General features: G+C 48.0%; 1 protein-coding gene across 1 annotated transcript; it reads right to left on the bottom strand.

Moving 5' to 3' along the window:
* Positions 1-1,331: 1,331 nt before the first annotated feature.
* Positions 1,332-11,927, bottom strand: igfbp5b (insulin-like growth factor binding protein 5b). The gene is made up of 4 exons (XM_080019381.1): positions 11,269-11,927; positions 2,803-3,023; positions 2,245-2,364; positions 1,332-1,487 (listed from the first exon to the last, which is right to left on the bottom strand). The coding sequence occupies exons 1-4, from the start codon at positions 11,600-11,602 to the stop codon at positions 1,347-1,349; spliced, it is 816 nt and encodes a 271-aa protein (XP_079875507.1). The 5' UTR covers positions 11,603-11,927; the 3' UTR covers positions 1,332-1,346.
* Positions 11,928-19,227: the final 7,300 nt, after the last annotated feature.

Below are 19,227 nucleotides of genomic sequence, written 5' to 3'. Positions count from 1 at the left end.
CCCCCGCCCCCCCGCGTGGTAGCGTCTGTTCAGGAATAGGCACAGTTGGCGTATCAGGCTATAGCTACATCGTCAAAGAGCCGCTTGACATGGGTTCGTCCGTCGCGAATCTGCTTTTCCTCCGTTTTTTATTTATTCTTTTTTTTTTTTCTGCGCGTCCGAACGCCCGCGCTCCGCCGTACATCGAAACCCCCCCGCGACCACTTCAAGCACTCGAGATAAGACCGAAGTCGGACGTAAGAACTGAACCCCCCCCCAAAAAAGAGAGAGAGAGAGAGAGAGAGAGAGAGAGGAAAACAAAGTCACGGAAACTAAAAAAAAAAAAGCACATTCTTTTGCAATAGGCTCGCTCCCGTCGTACGACGCGCTGTACAAACACATGCACTCGCGCACGCACACGCACACGCACACGCACACGCACACACACACACGCATCACTTAGTGAACTTACACGTTTCTAAGCAGGTTCCCCTATTCATAAGTGCTCCGACAGAACCAAATACCCAGATAGAGTCAACTGTTACAGCTGATCACTATCTCACATTTCTTTCCTTTTTTTTGTTTGTTTCTTTGTTTGTTTCTTTGTTTGTTTGTTTGTTTCTACTTTTGGAAAAACAAATAAGACGTTAAATCCCAATAGCGCTGCCAATTGCCCAAAAAAAACAACAACAAAAAAAAAAAAAGTTCTTCTCAGCCACCAGAATGGCAGCATATCTAAAAAGCCTCACACAGTTCTGTTCAGATTCAATGTGCCGTATCGCGTGATCATATTTAGTGTTAACTTTACGTGATATAAAGTTTTGTACTGAAACCCCCCACTTGCTATAAAAATATATATCATTGATGTGCATATTTATTTATTTTTTTCGGAAATCTGTAGCTGGGGAGACCCGGCCCGTGGAAGGGGTCTCCAGTAGTGAGTGGTGGTGGTGAGTGGTGGTGGTGGGGGGGTTCCCCCTCTTCTTGGAGGAGATGAGTGCTAGGTCAAGAAGAGCAAACAAAACCATCAAAAAATAAAATAAAATAAAAAAAACACAAATGTCTTTTCTTTTCAGCCTGTTCTTACATTTGGATTCTTAGAAAAAAAAAAAGAAAAAAAAAAGGAAATCTCGGAGTGACAGGTGGGCAGAGCCGACAGGTGTGGTGTGGCGCAGGGGTGGGGCGGGAGGAGGAGGTGTTGGCCCTGGGACGGGTGGTGGTGGCAGTGGTGGTGGTGGTGGTGGTGGTGCTGGAAGGGGATGCCTGCTGGGGGTGGGTGGCGGCTAATAGAGTTCCTGCCCCCCCACGCCCCCCGCCCCCCTCCCCTCGCCCCCCCCCCTCCCCTCCCCCTCTTGTCTTTCTTTCTTTCACTCGTTGTTGTGGTTGCTGCTGCTCTCCAGGTCTTTGCACTGGATGTCTCCGCCGCTGTAGTCGGTGCCGGGGAGCTGGACGCCGTACTTGTCCACACACCAGCAGATGCCTCGCTTGCGGCCGCGGGAGGGCTTGCACTGTGGACACCCCCCAAAAAAAAAAAAAACAATCAACAACACGTTGACGGTTAACGGGGACGAAGGGGTGGACCGGGAAAAAAGGTTGAGGGTTTAATATGGACAAAAAAGTGGAGCCGAAAATATGTTGATGGTTAATAGGGATGAAAAAGTTGACCAAAACACTTTAAGGGTTAATGTGGACAAGAAGTGGACCCAAAAACCCAGTGGACCCAGGACCGTACCTTGTGTCACATTGAATTTCAGCCCATTTACTAGTCAGTAATATTATTTATTCTACGTGACCCTCTGACCATTTTCCTGACGACAGCTCACATTTTTATAATGTTCAATTTTTTTCTATTTTGAACGACAGGGCGAGAACCCCGCCTGAAAACGATCCATATCCTGACAACGACAGTGACCTGAGCTTTTTTCAAAGCTCATGCATTTCTGTCGAATTTGTTGTTTCCCTCTGAAAAAGGCGGAAGAGCCATTGCTTTACGTCACTGTAGTTGTCAGTGGGACCGGGAGATAATTCAAAGGTAAGTTTCTCACCACATTGTTCTGATTTTGAAAGAAAGCCTGAAAATAGAGACAATACTGGAAATCAAAAAATGTGAGCTATCGTCAGGAATATGGTCGGGGGTAATGGTAAAATGGTCAAAAAGTAAATTGGACATGGGTAGGTCCTTTCAAACCAATCACTAGGAAAGGGACAGCGGGGCGCATGAAAGATTCTTTGGAATTTTTGCAACTGATTTCACATCACACTGACCTGCTTGCGCTTGAAGAATCCCTTTCTGTCGCAGTTGGGAAGGTAGAGGGACAGGGCCATTACGCGAGAAGTGTCCTTCATTCCCTGGATGATTCCGTCTAGCTTCCTCCTGCAGGGGCCCTGGGAGGAGAATCACTCCGGTTACCATCCAGCATCGCAATAATGAAGCTGAAGGAAACTTTGGTTGACGATCAATTGCCAAACAAATAATTGCCATGGACGATTACATCTGTTTATTTTTTTGGTCATTATAGGCAAATGAAACATCATAATACTGTACGTGTCTACCTGGTGCAGAAGAGACATTTACCGTCCTTGAAAATTGGAACATAAAAATGAGCCTCAGCCGAAACGTAGAAATGCAACAAAATCCCATTCTCTTTGTTGCAACATTTCTAACGTTTGTTTAAAATGACCCTTAGATTTGGATGGAAACATTTAAGCTGATCTTGGATTTAATGCAGTTACATTTCATGAAAGTGTGAATATACCGTACACGGTGTAATGATGTGCCGCTTGTGCCATAAAGGTTCTGCTTGATGGGTCTAAAACACTTACAAACTCAGGCTCGTGCTTGTCGATGGGGAGTGGGGAGTAGTCCAGGGACCCCAGGGGCCCCATGGAGCGCTGCTTGCCCTGCTTCCGCTTCTGCTCCTTGCGCACGGCCTCGGCCTTCTTGCTGTTGAGGATGTCTTTGGGATGGAGCGGCACTTTGGCCGGCTGCAGATCGTCTGTAATCTCTGTGGTCATGGGGTCCTCGTGCTCCCTGGACTCTCGATCTGCACGGGCACAAAAGCAAAGCGCCCGTTAACATGCGGTGGAGTCAAAAGGCCGATGAGACGCGGGAGGGATGGGATTCTCTACACGGTCTTAGGAAGAGGAAACAGAATTTAACTCGGAATTCCTTCCTCACCGCATGAAATGTTAAGCATTCTATGGCTTGTTGTTCTATTACTTCAAAGAAATGCGTGACCAGATGCGTTTCCCAGGGTTTTTGGCCACCAAATGCTGCTTTGCCATTTGTTTACGTAAGTGGGGGTAGGACCGGGGGATCAACAGCTGATGAACTATTCTCCAAACCGGGTGTTTCAAACTCATCTCCTGTCTTTCCAAAATCCCTGCTGGAATTGTGGTCATAGTCTGAGCCAGTGCATATCTGCAGTGCGGAGCAGTGGTACCCATAGGATCTTGGACACAGTCTAAAAATGCACTATATCTGTCAGTAAAGGAATTTCTTTTTCGGCTGAAACTAAACAGAAACGGTTTCCGAGCCGCACTGCTGTTCTTCTCTCTCACCCATTCGATTGGAACAGACAATGCTGGTCATAGCATCGATGGTTAAATACATCAACTTGGCGAGGCCGGCTCCGGGCAGCACATTTCTCAGCATGTGAGACCACCATATCCAGGGAAAACAGCATCAGATATAACACCGCTGCCAGAGTCGTGCCTGGAAAATGAGCTGGCCCCGGCAACCGGGCAGCCAAAGTCCAAGAAGCGCCGAGGCATCTGACAAATTGCATCAATTTTGTTTTAGTGGTGTCACCCAAGAAGGATCCCAAAATGAACCGTGACACGCCGTCGGCTTGGGTGAAATCGCACTGCGCTCGTCGGAAAAAGATTCTATATTTGATTGCCCTTTTGGAAGAGAAAATCCGATCAGATCAGTCGTTTGTGCCGCTCGTCAGGGAGGTCAGACTTTCCCCAGGGGGCGCTCCAGTCTCAGGAATTCCTCCGAGGTTCGACCTCAGAGGATCTTATGAGAGGAGGGTGGGGGTGGTGGGTGGTGGGGTCTCTTATCCCCAAAACTAACCCCCCTTCACCCATCTTTGGTGTTCAGCCCCTTAAGCCTGGACCCCCAGTCAGAGGTGCTTTGAGGCCACCGAAAGAAGTACTCCGCCCCCCACGCCCCCCACGCCCCTCCACCTCCGCCACGTTTGGCTTAGCTGTACCATAAGTACAGAGGTATTGTGGGGGCCGCGCCAGGTTCTAACTGGCAGAAGCGGCGGTGCCAGTGGATGACCCTGGTTATATTTATCTGACAAGGAAACCCGCAGCAGTGCACAGGGCCAGACGCGCTGAACCAGGGAGGAATGTCGGCATGGGGATGCGGGCCAACTGCTATTACAAGATAAATGATCTGCCATACGCGAATACGGACGGGCGAGCGAGAGATTGTGTTGGAAAAATGATTCAACGCAGTCGCCGGCTCTCCCGTCTGGCCCCGGTCGCGCCGCGGCCCCGTCGGGGGAGAAAGGCGCAGAGACGAAACGAGGACACAGGCTCCCAGGAACTGATGTTCAAAGAGCCTGACACAGCATGAGCGTCTGGAGCCGATGGGAGGGGTGGGGGAGGCGGGTGTGGAGGAGGGGTGGGGTGATTACCAGAATTGGGTCTTTGGCTTCCACGCTGCACTGCCGTCTCTTTGAAATTAATCTCACAACTCGTGACTTGGCAGGCCCCGGTTTGTGTTTGGATACGTGCTGCCCGCTCAGACGACGGGGCTATAAACTGCTATAAATAAATATGTCAAATAAGCGTCCCTAGGTGCACCGCGCCCGCTGCCATGGGAGAAAAACTCTGCTCTTGCTGTTGGGTTTGTTTTTTGTTTTTTTTTATTGTTTTTAGAAGGGTGGATGAAAAATGCCCCCGCACTATCTGTCTTCTGAATAAGAAAGGGTGTCGCTCACTCAGCCAAGGTGCAGGTGTAATGCAAGTTAACTGCGTTTTTCAAAGGATATAAACTGAGCCCGTCACTCGAAAGACAATCACACATCGGCCCCTCACAACACGCAGAGTGTCGCCATTGTCAACACAATAGTGTCTGTCCCCTTCTTCTCTTTCTTTCACTAAATCAGTGAATTCATCTTTTTTTTTCCTGAAGTGGGGCTCTTCAACACAGCCACAGAAGAAGAAGAAGAGAAAGAAGAAAAAAAACAAAAAAAAACAAAAACCTCAATTTTTCCATGCTCTGGGTCCCCGGCTTGTAAAGGAGGCTTAGAGGGTCTGTGTTTAACTACTGAAACTCAGCCAAGACACTGGATGGGCGCCAAGTGAGCCGGGTCACGTGCAACTCTTCCATTCAGCTGAGCCCAAAGCTGTACTGTTATCTCTCTCTCTCTCTCTCTCTCTCTCTCTCTCTCTCTCTCTCTCTCTCTCTCTCTGCACAAGCTAAAGATTTCATTAGGACAAGAGGAGCGGGGTAGCCGAAGGAGCCAAAGGAGGTGCACCTGATCCTTCCCTGTTTAAAAATTAACATCTGCGCACAATTATGCTTCTTGAATATCCCACATTTCTTACAGGAGGCAGGAGCCCAGACATTAAAAAAAAAAGAAAAAAAAAAAGGGATAAAACCATACGGTGAACACATTTAGATTGGCCACAATAAAACGGGGACAGTGCTTTCTCCGCCTCGTAGGATTTGTATTCTTTTTTAATTATCAGCCACCGGAATCCGACATGACGTCCTTCCAACATCCTGGGTGCGGACAAAGATGCTGTTTAGTCTCGACAGGTGGGAGGACGAGACAATTGTTGGGATAACCGGGACGGAGGGGCGCCGCCGTCGAAAGTGCGACAACAGTAAACCGCCCTTCGGTGCCAGTCTGGCTGTGCCACTTAATATTTGAAAGCACGGCCACGGCCTGATAACCTTGGGTTTTCTAGAGCAGAAAGGAAGGTGTGAAAAGAAGGGATTAATCATTGAGTTGTACGGGACAACGAGTCCGTGGCACAGGGGCGTAGAGGCCGGCTCCCAAATAACTGCCAATGTTTAGTTGTGTGACCACAGCTATTGTTCACTGGAGCCCAAGTAAATTACATTTACAAGTGCAAAGAATTCCTCATCAAAGCTGGATGTACGTGCATTGTCGAAACGGTTTGGAAACAGGGGCATGTCCTGCACGCTGTGTCTTACAATAGAATCACAGAAAACAAGTGAAAGACTGTGACAAAAAAATCGACAAAGATTCTATTTTGTGGCTTGGCCGGTGCAGTAATAGCTTTGTGCAAATACTTTGCGGAGAGAAAACCCCTAATAAATAGTGAATGAAACCGACGGACAACGGGGCAGAAGAAGCCTCCCCTCCTCCAGCGACTCAGTGTGTGCACTGTACGTTGCCGCTCTTTGCCGTCGCTCCTCCCTCTTCGCTCCGACCCCTAATATCCGGCTGGTTTGATGCTTGGCCTTGTTCTTGTTGTTCTCCAACGGCTGGTAAACTTCCGGGAAATGCCTTTTCCCCCGTGGTATTGTGCGTGCATACGTATTATGTTCATTGCGATCACAGAGTTTCCTGCTTTTCTGTGTGCCCCGTTATAAATAGCGTCCAGAACAATTTGAGTGTTGCAAATCAGGCCGCGAAGGCTGGACCGTTCACGGCTCCTGCTGCTCGACTCCAAACTAGGTGCAAATAAGCGCCCGTCCCGGTTGAGACCGGTCACGCGGAAAAATTACACTATCAGGGTAATGCCGACGGTTGTTTTACTCCGCGCTCCTAATTTTGGTCTGAGGTCTCAGCCCACATCTGAGGTTGGGTTTTCAACAAGCCACACGGACGGACGCAACCTCTTTTTGGGTCACCATCACCGCAGCACAATTGCTGGGTGTGACGATATTCTAACTCCCCTATGGCAGAAGCAGCTATTTTGGCTCGGGGCTGAAGATTCCAGGACTCACTGTCCAAAGCTACTATCCAGGCAGCCCATAAAGAAGCGTCCCTGTGGGCAAGGAGCCGGCTTCGACATCAATTTGGGGTTAACGCTTTGCTTGTAAGGGTTTTGCAGTAGCCCACTCAAAAAATAAAAATAAAAAAAAAGGAATCATAACACGATACGTTGATAAATTGTGAGAAGTGTGTCTGTAAGAATTACATTGCGTCATATTAATCTGGAACCCCCATGATTGTTTTGGTCACGCATCGTAACCTGTCTGCAGCCATTTTGAATGACGAAAGTGTTCCCGACTTTGCCGACGGAACAGGTCGCTCAGGCCAAGTAGCCTCTCGTCGTGTCTCTTAAAACGACTTTTTATGTGTACTGTACGTGTACGTGTATGACTTCCTGGCAATCAAACGCCCAGAAACGTGGGGAGCACGATTATTGTTTTGGATGGTTTTAAGGTGTTCTCTGTATCGACGTTCGGAAGCATTTGCGTGTGCGCATTCCCCTGGCAAGAAAAAAAACCAAAACTTGGATATGACTCGAGCGGTTTGTGTTGCGCCCAACACCAGGAACGGGTGGTGATGCAAAGTCAAAAAAGGTGATGGTGAGGAATAGGGAGGGAAGGGGATGGTAATAATCGTCCTTCCGACAAGCAGAACTAACATCCCGGGGAGGTGACCAGACCCGTCATCGTCCGGCGACCGGTGACTGTTTTAGAAGCCTGAGAGGCATTTTTTAATTTATTTTTTTGCTTTTCATGACAGGGAATTTCAATGCATTCTTTTTTTTTCCTGCAGGTCAAAGACACGGAGGCCATTTGAACTTTTGTGGTGTCCCCCCCCACCTACCGGTTTGGTGGACCTAGCACACTAAACCGTCGTTGGTACTTAGGTTTACAGGACTTGCACAGGATGGGTCCAATCTTATGTGCTTCTCTATAGAGCCCAGCATGTGGAGATCCCTGCCTTTTTATTTTGAGTCACATGCTCTCTAGACAGAAAGAGAGAGAGAGAAAGGAGGGAGGGAGGGAGGGAGGGAAGAGAGAGAAAAACTACTGTGTGAACTGATTCGTTCCACAGCTGTTCACGCTCGCAGGCCAGGTGTCCGTGACTGGCGCGGCGTACGAGGACCACTGTAAAACTTTATAGGATGAAATCAGACAAGCGTGCCAGAGAGGTTCTCTCCTCACCAGCCACAAGGAAGGAGCCGCAGACCTACTCGTCCCCGCGTCGAGATCCACGTCGGGACATGTAGGAACACTAAATAGACTCCCCCACGCACTGCCTCCTAAGAAGTGCGGTGTGCTTCTTAGAAAACAGGTTCCCCGGCCTTTTTTCCGGGTAACGCGCTCTCCGAACTCTCTCGCTGGCTTTTTCCCGACGTCCTGGCACGGCGTCTTGATGAAAAGATCCTGCATATTGTCATGGCAGCTGAAATGGATCTGCTGCTGCGTGCTTGGCTCCGGCGGCCCTGTCGCGGAGGTTCAAGGTGAGGTCAAGAAATGGAAAGCTTAGCGCAACCTTCCCCTTTTGCACCGGCCCATCATGAAGCTGTCAAGCAGCGGGGGGCCACAGTGGCCTGGGGCGTGTCGAGCAGGGGGCTGTGTGCATGCAATGTATACGGCGGGTGGTTGCCACTCCCCAATCGGAAGGGCATTCACATTTAAAGGGGGCTTTCACTCACTGTAGTCTATTTATCTACGGGCTGGAATTGCAATTGTAGCACTAAAGTTATGGCTATAGGAGAATTTTGACTTATTTTCTTTCTTCCCAATAACTACAATAGCAGGTGCATTTGTGTGTCACCGCAGATGAGGAGCACTGGTGTTGCAATACACATCAAAGTTGGGCCTTCGTATTATTCCCCATTTAGACATTTCCACATTTGTGTGTGATTCATTGTTATATATATATATATTCATCCCAAGGAACTGTTGACTTTTAAAAATGTCAGTTGTGAGGGAGCTGCAACATTTCAAGCATTTGGCGAGAGGATGAAATGCATTCACACTTGAAAGAATGAAATAAATAAGTAAATAAATATTGAAAGCTTGTGGGTGACGGCGCCAAGTTTCCTGTTGTGGTCTGCAGTGCGGAGCAGGGCCCGCCAGTGTACAGTTAACACGCTCTGCATTTGGAAGACCTTTGTAATCATCTTTTTAGTTTCTTGGCAAATAGAAATCTGTTCAAACACAAGGCTCTTTCAGAAGCTGAAAGGGCAAGGGGCCTGTTGCCTTGAAGTCATATCTGTTGGCAAGCGGTCCAGGTTCTGAATCACTTATAGGGGCCAACAAAGAGTATGTGCTTGCAGAGTGCATAGCACCCTTTGGGCTTCGTAGTCGGAGCAACTCCCTGGATCATTCAGAAATACGTGCAGAAATATGAATTTATATCCCGTTGTTACAGAAATGTGGCTGCAATATTGCCGGGGCTGCAGGTCCAACGGAGAAGAATGGGAGCGGGGGCGGATGCTGAGTGGGGTGGGGTCGAGGAGGGGGAGACGTAACGGGCGGAACACGTTTTGGTTTTCCCCCATTGTTTCGGTGACTCCGGCGCATATTTTCGCAGGCCGCCGCGGTTTACACAGTCGCCGTGTTCGCCTCGCTCAGCTGGGGCGGAGGAGACGTCTGCAACCCCACACCACAGGAAACCAGAGGCTCACCTCACCGACTCCCGTCCGGGGAGCCGGGTGACGGACGGCCCGTCACGGGGGAGGGAGCGCCGGGGGCATTCTGCTGAATCACTGCGTTGCGACTGAGCAGCCATGCAACGAATGCACGGCCCGGGGAGCAAGGGGGGAAGACGCTTTAATTGCCACCGCTGGCCGAGTAGCGGTCTGCACCCATGCAATACACGTGCTGACTACTATATACACAAAGAGAAAAAAGGTGACAATGATAAATGCCTGAAGGCAAATCACTCACAGCCCTTACGAGCACACATGCCCAGACACACACACACGCACACACACACACACACGCACAAACACACACAGAACACAATACCCTGAAGGTGATTTCAGTTACCCCTAAATGCTGCAAAACATACCAGGCTGAGTCTTTAACGGCACATTTGGATTGGCCACACTCTGTTCTAATGTTGTATTGTGAAGAGCGGCCACGGCGTCCGAAGAAGGTGAGCGCCACATGCTTTGTTCAAAATAGCCTTCCTAGTCTGTCAACAACCAAAATGAGCCCAGTGGTATGTTATAGTGGCTGCCACCTCCCTGACAAGCTACCAGAATGCCCCTTGGACAGCCACTCTCCCTCTCTACGAACTGCCAGGTGGACACACATCGCTGTGCAGTAAATCACGGTGCAGGTCCAAAATTATAACCTCCATCAATCTCCTGCGCTCGAGGGGGGAAAGAAAGGGATTTCTTCTGAGTGGCTTTTTCTGCTTTTCCCTCTGAGGCTCCTGTGCTCTCTCTCAAGCCCCCACGCACACACAGAAACACACACACGCACACACAGAAACACACACACACGCACGCGCGCAGACGCACGCGCGCATACACACACGCCCGCCCACCCCAAACGGACAAGCAGAATCTGTCAATTTGGATTGATTCTTAATTCCGTTAAAGAAGTTGTTCTCCATGTCTTTGCAAAAGAACAAAACATGCATTCCTGTATGGATCGGGTATGTATTCACTCTACGCCTTTAAGTGAGAGGGACTGGGTGTGTTTATCAGGTCCCAGCATCGCACAACCGCGAAACTATCTGAACTAAACGGCAACAGAGGAGGATTACGCACAGGTCCAGCGCGCTCTCTGCGGGGCGGTGGCGCACAGCGAAGAGCTGCGAATCGCAGGGGGAGACAAATTCATAGTCATATATATATCATCGCATATTGTCGATTTTGGACTCCCCGAGACACTTTGCAACAGTGCATTGGAGGGCGGCAAGATACCGCGGAACCCAAAGTGACCAAGAGTTTTGCGCACTTGCGTCGCGTAAAATAGGAGCCTTTGCGCGCCGGACGGAGCTGCGGGGACGCAAAGTACACACGCACGCACACACACACACACACACACACACACACACACACACACGCCCACGCGCGCGCGCACACACACACAAACACAGAAACACACACTGCAGCCTTCCAAAAGTGGGATGCTGAGTCTGAGAATTCTGAGTAAGGTGCACCACTTTTGGGGTATGGCGGAAGACGCGCAGGAGAATCAGGAGTGGATAAAAAAGACTAATCAGGTGGCACCGCGCACCATCTGTCACGCCGTCGGGGGCCAAATATCATTTCATCACATCATCACATTCTCCGGCATGAAATTGCTACACTTATTTATTCCTTTATTCTCTCTCTCTCTCTACAAAGAGGTGATCCGGTTGCGCCGGGTCTTACCTATGGGTGGGTGGGCTGGCTTGTAGCCCTTCTCGTTGGTGCACACCCCCCGGCCGTGCAGCAGTGCGTGCAGGGGCTTCTCCTCTCCGCTTCGCGGCAGGCACCGCAGGCCCCGGGTGCACGTCCCGGTGTACACGCCGCACGCCTGGCCCTCGGACAGCGCGCAGGTGAGGCAGCAGCCGCAGCCCGGCTCCTTGACCTGCTGGCAGCCCAGCGGCACCGGCGGACACATGGACAGAGCCTTGTCGTCGCACGGCTCGCACGGAACGTAGGAGCCCAGGCAGCTGGACAGTCCCAGGAAGAATGTCACCAAGAGGCAGAAACTCAGCAACATGGTTGTTTGGACGAAGAAGGGGGAAAAAAAGCCTTAGAAAGTACTTTAAGGAATGAAAAAAAAAAAAAAAAAGAAGAAGAAGAAAAACGCGATCAGATAATCCTCATCCAAAAAGATAGCGCTCTGTATTAAGAGTGTATTTTACGCACTCGTGCACCATGCACAGAATCAAAAAAAAAAAAAAAGTAAAAGCAAAATAATCAATTCGAGGATATGTGTTCCTCTTTTTTTTTTCCAAGATACGGTGTCTTCTGCGGGAGATTGTCTTTCTTTTCAAAAAAAAAAATCTTCACTTCTTCCCTTTTAAGTGTTTCCCAGCAGAGGACCCTCCTGACAGACTGCCGCTTGGAGGGCAGCCTGGCTTTTTAAAGCAGCCCAGCCCAAACCCCGCACTCTGAATACGCAGCAGCAGCAGGAGGAAGGAGGCGCACTTGTTCCAGCTTGGCAGGAGGCCAGCCCTCCTCCTCCTCCTCCTCCTCCTCCTCCTCCTCCTCCTCCTCCTCCTGCACCGAGGATCTTTCGTGCACTAAACTTTTTATGCCAAGTACAAGAGGCAACGCAAACCTCATCAAAACATTTAAATAATAATAATAATAATAATAATAAAAATAATAATGAGACAAAAAAATAAGATTATTCAAACTGTCAACATATTCACTCCAAAATAACAAAAACAAATTTATTTTCATCCTATACTGTCCGAAAACAGGCAGATTCATCATTCTACGGTGTTTTATAGGGACTTTTTAGGAGAAAATCCATATTTTGTATTAATTGCTTATAAAGTATTTAGAGAGAGAGAGAGATGGATGGATGGACAGATGGATAGCTAGATAGATAGATACCTAGATAGATAGATAGATAGACAGACAGACAGACAGACAGACAGACAGACAGACAGCGTGGTTATAAATAATATATTTGTTTTTTTCTATTAGTCTCGAATTTTGCCTTGATAATTCAGATAACCACAGCTGGCTCCCAGCTAAGGGTGGGCGGCTCCCAAATATACACTTCAGTGTTTCCGAAGCAAAGACAAGAAAATAAAAGAAAAGAAAAAGAACTGTACTTTGAAAATGGTTTGTTTGCATGTAGAAAGAATAGCAAGAACCCGGAGGGGGTGGGGAGTTGCCCTGGTCTGTTCCACCCTAAAGAAAAAGGAGCTTTAAAGCACACACCTGTTGCGTCCACTGGACACCATTTGTATTCTAAAGGTTGTTGGAGGGTAGCAGTAAGTGTGTGTGTGCGTGTGTGTGTGTGTGTGTGTGTGTGTGTGTGTGTGTGTGTGTGTGTGCGTGCGTCTTTCTGTGCGCGTTTGCCAGAGAGAGGGAGAGGGAGATAGAAAGATAGAAAGGCCGACGGAAGAAGAGAAGAGAGCTTTCAAGATGTATATACGGACCGACTAGGACTGATCAAGTCCAAGATAATGGTCCAGGATGACTCCTACTGTGCCAAAAAAACAAAAAACAAAACAACAGCCCATAACTAACACTAACCTGCAGGATTTATGGTAATTGCTGGAGTTGAGGCGGTCATGAATATCAGCCTTCGTTCAGTACAACTATCGACCAGTAGACGGCGCTGTTAACAATGGCAAGATCTCCTCGGCCTCACTGTTCTTGCACTGAGGTTTGGGCCATCAGCCTGAAACTCTACCTGGATCTGGCAACGGACTGTATTACCAACGAGTCGAATAAAAGTTAATCATCGACGGCCATGTGAGAGTTAATAACAATCCTAGTTACTAATCTCATGATTTTTCACACATACACACATACTGTACACACACACACACACACACACACATATATATATATATATATACTGTATATATAAATCTGAATGTCAACCTTGTTTTTCTCTAGCATCAGAAAGTTGACCAAAATTGACCATAACGTCAAAATTGTCCACTTTTATTTTTTCCCTTTTATTTTACTCCAGTTTGACCTTAATCATTTAAAACTTGGTTCGTGGCAACGTCTTACGGTCCCAGATCCCCCTGTTTATTGACCTGGACTTTTTTCCTTGGCCGCCCCGTCGGTTTTCCTCGCGGCGCTCCAGCTATCGCGGCCCATCTCCCGCGCTCGACGGCTCGGCTTTCAGAGGGCGCGTCAGAAAGGTACAAACCGTCCGAGGAGGGAGAGGGGAACGTGGGGGGGGGGGGGGGGGGGGTTCTGGGGGCCCAAACCCCGCCGTGGACGCGAAGAGCGATCCTGCCGCCGGGATGAAAAAGGGGTGATGAGTGAAGGGTGGGGGGGCTGGTGAGTGGTGCAAAATGGCGGTAATTTGTGAAAGTTTAACTACTCCGTGAGTCGGGTCCAGTTCCGTTAGGTTTCAGCTGCTCCGCGGAGCGGGGGGGGGGGACTCTGGTGAATGAGTGTTGGATTCCAGATCGAGATTAGCAGCGTTCCTGGCGCGAACAAGTTGATAACTTCATGTTGACGCGGACGCAGACGGAGAGCCAAGCAACAGGGCCGGGAGGGTGGAGCGCCCGAAATCGCCAAACTATAGCAAGTGTGTGGTTGGGGTCTTCCCCCGGTCAGCTGTCACCCTGGACTTGTGGTACCTCTTCTCCTCCATCATGACCCGTCCGCACACCTGGCCCTCCATCTGTTGGCGTGCCCAGTGGGCAGGCCACCCCTCGGGTCCCTACGTGTCTTTTCCAGTGGAGAGTTGTGGTTGAAAAGCGTTCGTATGCATGAAAGTATTTAAATGCAGCTCGTAAAGTTCCCCCAACGACCACACCTAGAAAACTCATATTTGAGCGTTTCCTTCAGGTTTTCTTTTTCACCCACACACCCGAGGAAAACCCTGCATGCGCCAGTGCTTCCATGGATACATACATTCCTGTATTCATGGACGTTCGTCCGTCCGTCCGTCCGTCCGACTTCGTCCGTCTGTCCATCTGCGGGAAAGGACAGAACTGTAACCCTAACCCGAACCCCAATCCTAACCCGTACCCTAACCCCCTTACCCTAACCCTAACTCTAATCCTAACCCTAACCCTAACCCGTACCCTAACCCCCTTACCCTAACCCTAACCCTAACCCTAACCCTAACCCTAACCTTAACCCTAACCCTAACCCTAATCCTAACCAAAACCCTAACCCTAAACCTAACCCTTACCCTAACCCCCTTACCCTAACCCCCTTACCCTAACCCTAACCCTAACCCCTAACCCTAACCCCTTAACCCTAACCCCTAATCCTAACCTTAACCAAACCCTAACCCTAACCCTAACCATAAACGTAACCCTAACTATAACTCTAAAGCCTAACCCTAAACCCCAACCCTAACCCCCTAACCCTAACCACTACGCTTAACCATAACCCTAACCCTAACTGTAACCCTAACCCTAACCCTAACCCTAACCGTAACCGTAACCATAACCCACCCATCCATTCCTCCATCTATCCATCCATCCACTCACCACAAATGCACATACAATATATACATATATACAGGACTAATATACAAGTGCTTTCTCAGATACCGGAGATACAGATACTTAGCCGGAAAAATTTTATCACATGAACTGTAGCTAATCTGGGAAGTGAGTTAGGATGAACCGTAACAACCAACCCAAACCCTAAACCTAACCCCAACCCCAACCCCAACTCCAACCCCAACTCCAACCCCAACTCCAACCCCAACCCTAACCCTAACCCTAACCCTAACCCCCTAACCCTAACCCCCTCACCCTAACCCCCTAACACTAACTCTAACCCTAACCCTAACCCCCAACCCTAACCCCTAACCCCTAACCCTAACCCTAACCCTAACTCTTACCTCCATCCATCCCTTCATCCATCTATTCAAAGCTTACATGCATACAGTATATTCTCCATCCAGCCACCCATCGAACCATATATCCTTCCATCCATCCATTTATCCATCCATCCATCCATCCATCCATCCATCCATCTTTCCATCCATTCATCACACATGCACATACAGTATATACACATATACAGGACTTATATACAAGTGCTTTCTCAGATACTGTTTCTGAAAAACATTTAATTTCCCGACTCAGCTGGAGAAACGTGACCAACTGTAGCTCCTCTGAGATCAGTGATTAAGGTGTTGTTTAGGTGCCACGCCTTCAGAGCAAAGAGCCATGTACAGTAGGTGAGGAAACTTGAGTGCTAGCCAAAGATGATGTGATTGGAGGAACCATATTGAAAAACGACAGCTCGACTCGAGACACTTAAGGTGTTCCTTCTTTGGTGTGTAGCAGAGTTTAAAGTTGACTTTTTCTGTGTTTCCTGTCAGTTGCGTTGTATTGGTTTGTATTGGCCAAATTAAACAATTTGAAGAGAAAGTGAAAATATACGAGAAAATAGATTATTTGAAATATCTGTCATTTTAATAAGGACAAATAACAAGAAAAATATCAATTTTATTATTTCCAGCATGAGACTGGACGTCATCTCTGTCCACTTCTCTACAGTGATTTACATGAACAAATTTTAATGCTGAAATCACTATATACTTCATGCATTCAGATAATAAAAAAAACAACATTTCGTCAAACTTCCTTGCTTGTTATAATTCCCGAAAATAACAACAGGTAGCATAGCCAACAAAGGAAAGAAACGCCACCCTCGTAAATGGCCTCATTGGCTGCACAAATCAAGCCCCATTCTGCTAAATATACAAAGTCCAAAAAAAATATATTAGTTCAAAGAAACATGCCGGGCAATTCCCATTACTTTCAAATCCCCCTGTTGGGATTTGGCATGATACCGGCATGGCCCCTCCAAGGATTTCCTGACAATTTCACATTTTCATTAAACACTTTAAATCAAAATAAGTGCCGTCCGACATTTATTTAAAGTTGTATTTTTATCTCAGACTGCTGACACACAGATGCAGGGCCTATTTACTTTTCCACGTGGATAATTGCAATCAGACGCAAAACGAGGGCAAATTGCACTCAGTGGCAAAATTCGACGGGAGTCTTTTGTGAATCAGAAGCTGAGACGGCGCAGATAGCTGGCGCAATTCGTGGTGCTATCGGCGGCCGCATCCATTTTTTTTGCGAATTCGTCCCTCGGCGTCTACAAACGCTGAGGGCACATCTGCTTTGTATTAAATCCATGTAAATACCAACAGTCATGGCCTTCTCATTGCTTACAGAATCGACAAACTAATGGTTTGATTCTGGTAATCTCAGCGTGAGCTGCGGGATCTGCCAAACAAACTTTTTTTTTGGTCGCGTGTGCTGTGTGTGTTTGTGTTTGTGTGTGTGTATGTGCGTGTGTGTGTGTGTGTGTGCAACTTGTTTGTTCCCATGTGCACTGCCTTACATATGGTCCAGGCACATATGGATGCTGTGTGTTTAGTTGTGTGTTCGGTCATGTGTGTAAAAGAACAGTTAGATATGATTGTGTTTGTAAAACGACTGGGTTCTCTCAGTGCATTTTCGTGTGTGTGTGTGTGTGTGTGTGTGCGCGTGCTGTGCGTGCGTGCGTGCGCGCGTGTGCTTGTTTATGCGTTTTTATGGTCGTATGCCGTACTATGCTCTAGTGCTCCCCGCAGATGAAAAGAACAGATAATTAAATTCTTTCATTTTTTTTTTCTCTTCCCCTGTTTCCACTTCGTCAGGCGGCCACTTCAAATACACACGTAGACGGTGAATAATACACAAACACTCAAAGACACATAAACATTTCCGTCGCCGCAGACCTACAGATAGGTGTTGTGTATATCTGCTCAGGTTGGACAATGTGAGCCCAGATGTGGACGGACTCAGTCGGTTTCTTATTTAGAACCGAGAGACCTTATTAATTCATACATCAAGGGTCGAGCAAATAGAGGGAAAGATATTGTTTTATTTGACGTTCCACTTTGACATTTCTCATCTGGGCTTGTGACAAACAGGTGCGGGGGCAAAGAGTGAGCCGCAGGATTGAGCCGGGACAAGGGGTTGCGTGCGCGGTGGTGTCGGGTCCCCCCCCCCCCGCCCCCCGAAATGAGATTTGGTTTCAAACGCTAACTTTGAAATTGTGCAATGCAGGATTCCTGGAGTTTGACGTGATGAAACTACGCCAGGGGATGATGCAACAGCCCTCGGCTGGCGACGGTTCGACTTTATTAATGACAGATCATCACGACGATGAGTACAGAGTCAAAGAATGCACCAAAATAGTACAGTACGCATGCGGCTCATCGGCCCTTGGTGTGGTGATGCACCGGCCTCAACCGCCGGATCAAGTAATCGTCGCCATTATCGCACTATTCGGTCTGACTCATCCCTCTGGTTAAAGCGCTACGACGGCTTGTTTAGAAACATTCTGCTATTCCACATAAACAGTCCGGCGAAATATTATTCGGAACATTTTTGAGGGCAAGGGAGATTTCGTGCAGATGCTAAATCATATTAATTTCAGATGTGAACAGTTTGATTAAAAAAGTTTGTTGACAATATTTTGGATTCCCCCTTCGCCTCAAGCTCCACTGCGGCGGATAGTGGGAACCGATCAGTTCACTGGAGGAGTGGAAGGAGACGAAGACCAGAGCAGTAGGAGTCCAGGTAGATCCGAAAAAAAAGATGGCTCTTCCCGTCTCTTGTGGAAGATATTCTTGGGAATGTTGTTCCATCACGATGGTGCGAGGGATTAGAAGAGGCAATAATCTCAACTGCGGAGATGAACCTCGGAGTTGTTGTACGATGGAAGAGATGCAAAGTTGGAAGAGGACGGTGATCGAGCTGCAGCGTCAAACCCCCCCCCCTGTTTTCAAGAAACAGGTGCATTCTGGGTATGTTGTACAGGGAGAATTCATGCTCTGTCTTTCAATTTGTGATTCACATTAGTTCCCAGAGGAGGTAAGGAGGAAGTGTCAGGAGAAGATCACAGAGCCACGGTATTTTGTGTGCAGGTAGAAAAGAAAGGGGCCTAAGGTTGAGCCTTGGGGCACGCCAGGATATGTATAATAACCGAGTGCCTATCAGAAAAAATCCAATGGGTGGATTCAATTCACAGGTACTTTCACACCTGTTCTCACAGGTACTTTCACACTTGTATAACCGCAACAGGAGGTTATACAACGGTCTCATCCCGGTCTTTCAACTGTTATGCCTCCAATGGCTGAAATTCCTGACTCACTTCCCGAAGATAAAAAAAAAAAAAAATGTGTTTCAAAGACATTTAGTTTGTTTACTGAAGGTACGTGTAAAGTTTGTAGCTCTCACAAATTGAGGGATGTTTCCATCCATTTACTTTGCGTTTCGGTTTGAGTGGTCGATAGTCATTGCGACAATGAGAGCAGTCAGTAGCAGCACGTGCGAGGATCTTGGGAGGATGTGGGTTTTTAATTAGCGCGATATAATCACGAGAAATTTTCCATTACCCCTGATGTGAGATAGCCCTGTTTGAGCAGTGCTGCGAGGGAAGCTTAGAAATGCAGATAAAGGGGTCATTAAATGTGAAATACTAAATAATTGGCAGGCTTTTTGTTGTTCTCAAAAATATGGCAGGCCCCTGAGCGTTTCCAAAAACAATCCCCTTTCAAAGTTTTCCTGCGCGACGCCAGGGAGAGAGAAGGACGCAGGGAGATAAAGAAATAAAAGGGCGCAAGGGAGTGTGAGAGAGGAGATAGGAAAGTAGCGGGAGAGAGAG

Source organism: Zeus faber (assembly GCF_960531495.2).
Source record: "Zeus faber genome assembly, chromosome: 18".
In the NCBI taxonomy this organism is placed as follows: domain Eukaryota; kingdom Metazoa; phylum Chordata; class Actinopteri; order Zeiformes; family Zeidae; genus Zeus; species Zeus faber.
The sequence above is the reverse complement of the archived record's forward strand: the minus strand, read 5'-3'. Positions and strand labels throughout refer to the sequence as shown.

Coding starts and splice junctions, on each gene's coding strand:
- igfbp5b (XM_080019381.1), bottom strand. CDS start 11,602: ATGTTGCTGAGTTTCTGCCTCTTGGTGACATTCTTCCTGGGACTGTCC. Junction 3,024..11,268: donor GCCAGCCCACCCACCCATAG/GTAAGACCCGGC, acceptor GTGCCCGTGCAG/ATCGAGAGTCCAGGGAGCAC. Junction 1,488..2,244: donor GATTCTTCAAGCGCAAGCAG/GTCAGTGTGATG, acceptor GGGTGTCCACAG/TGCAAGCCCTCCCGCGGCCG.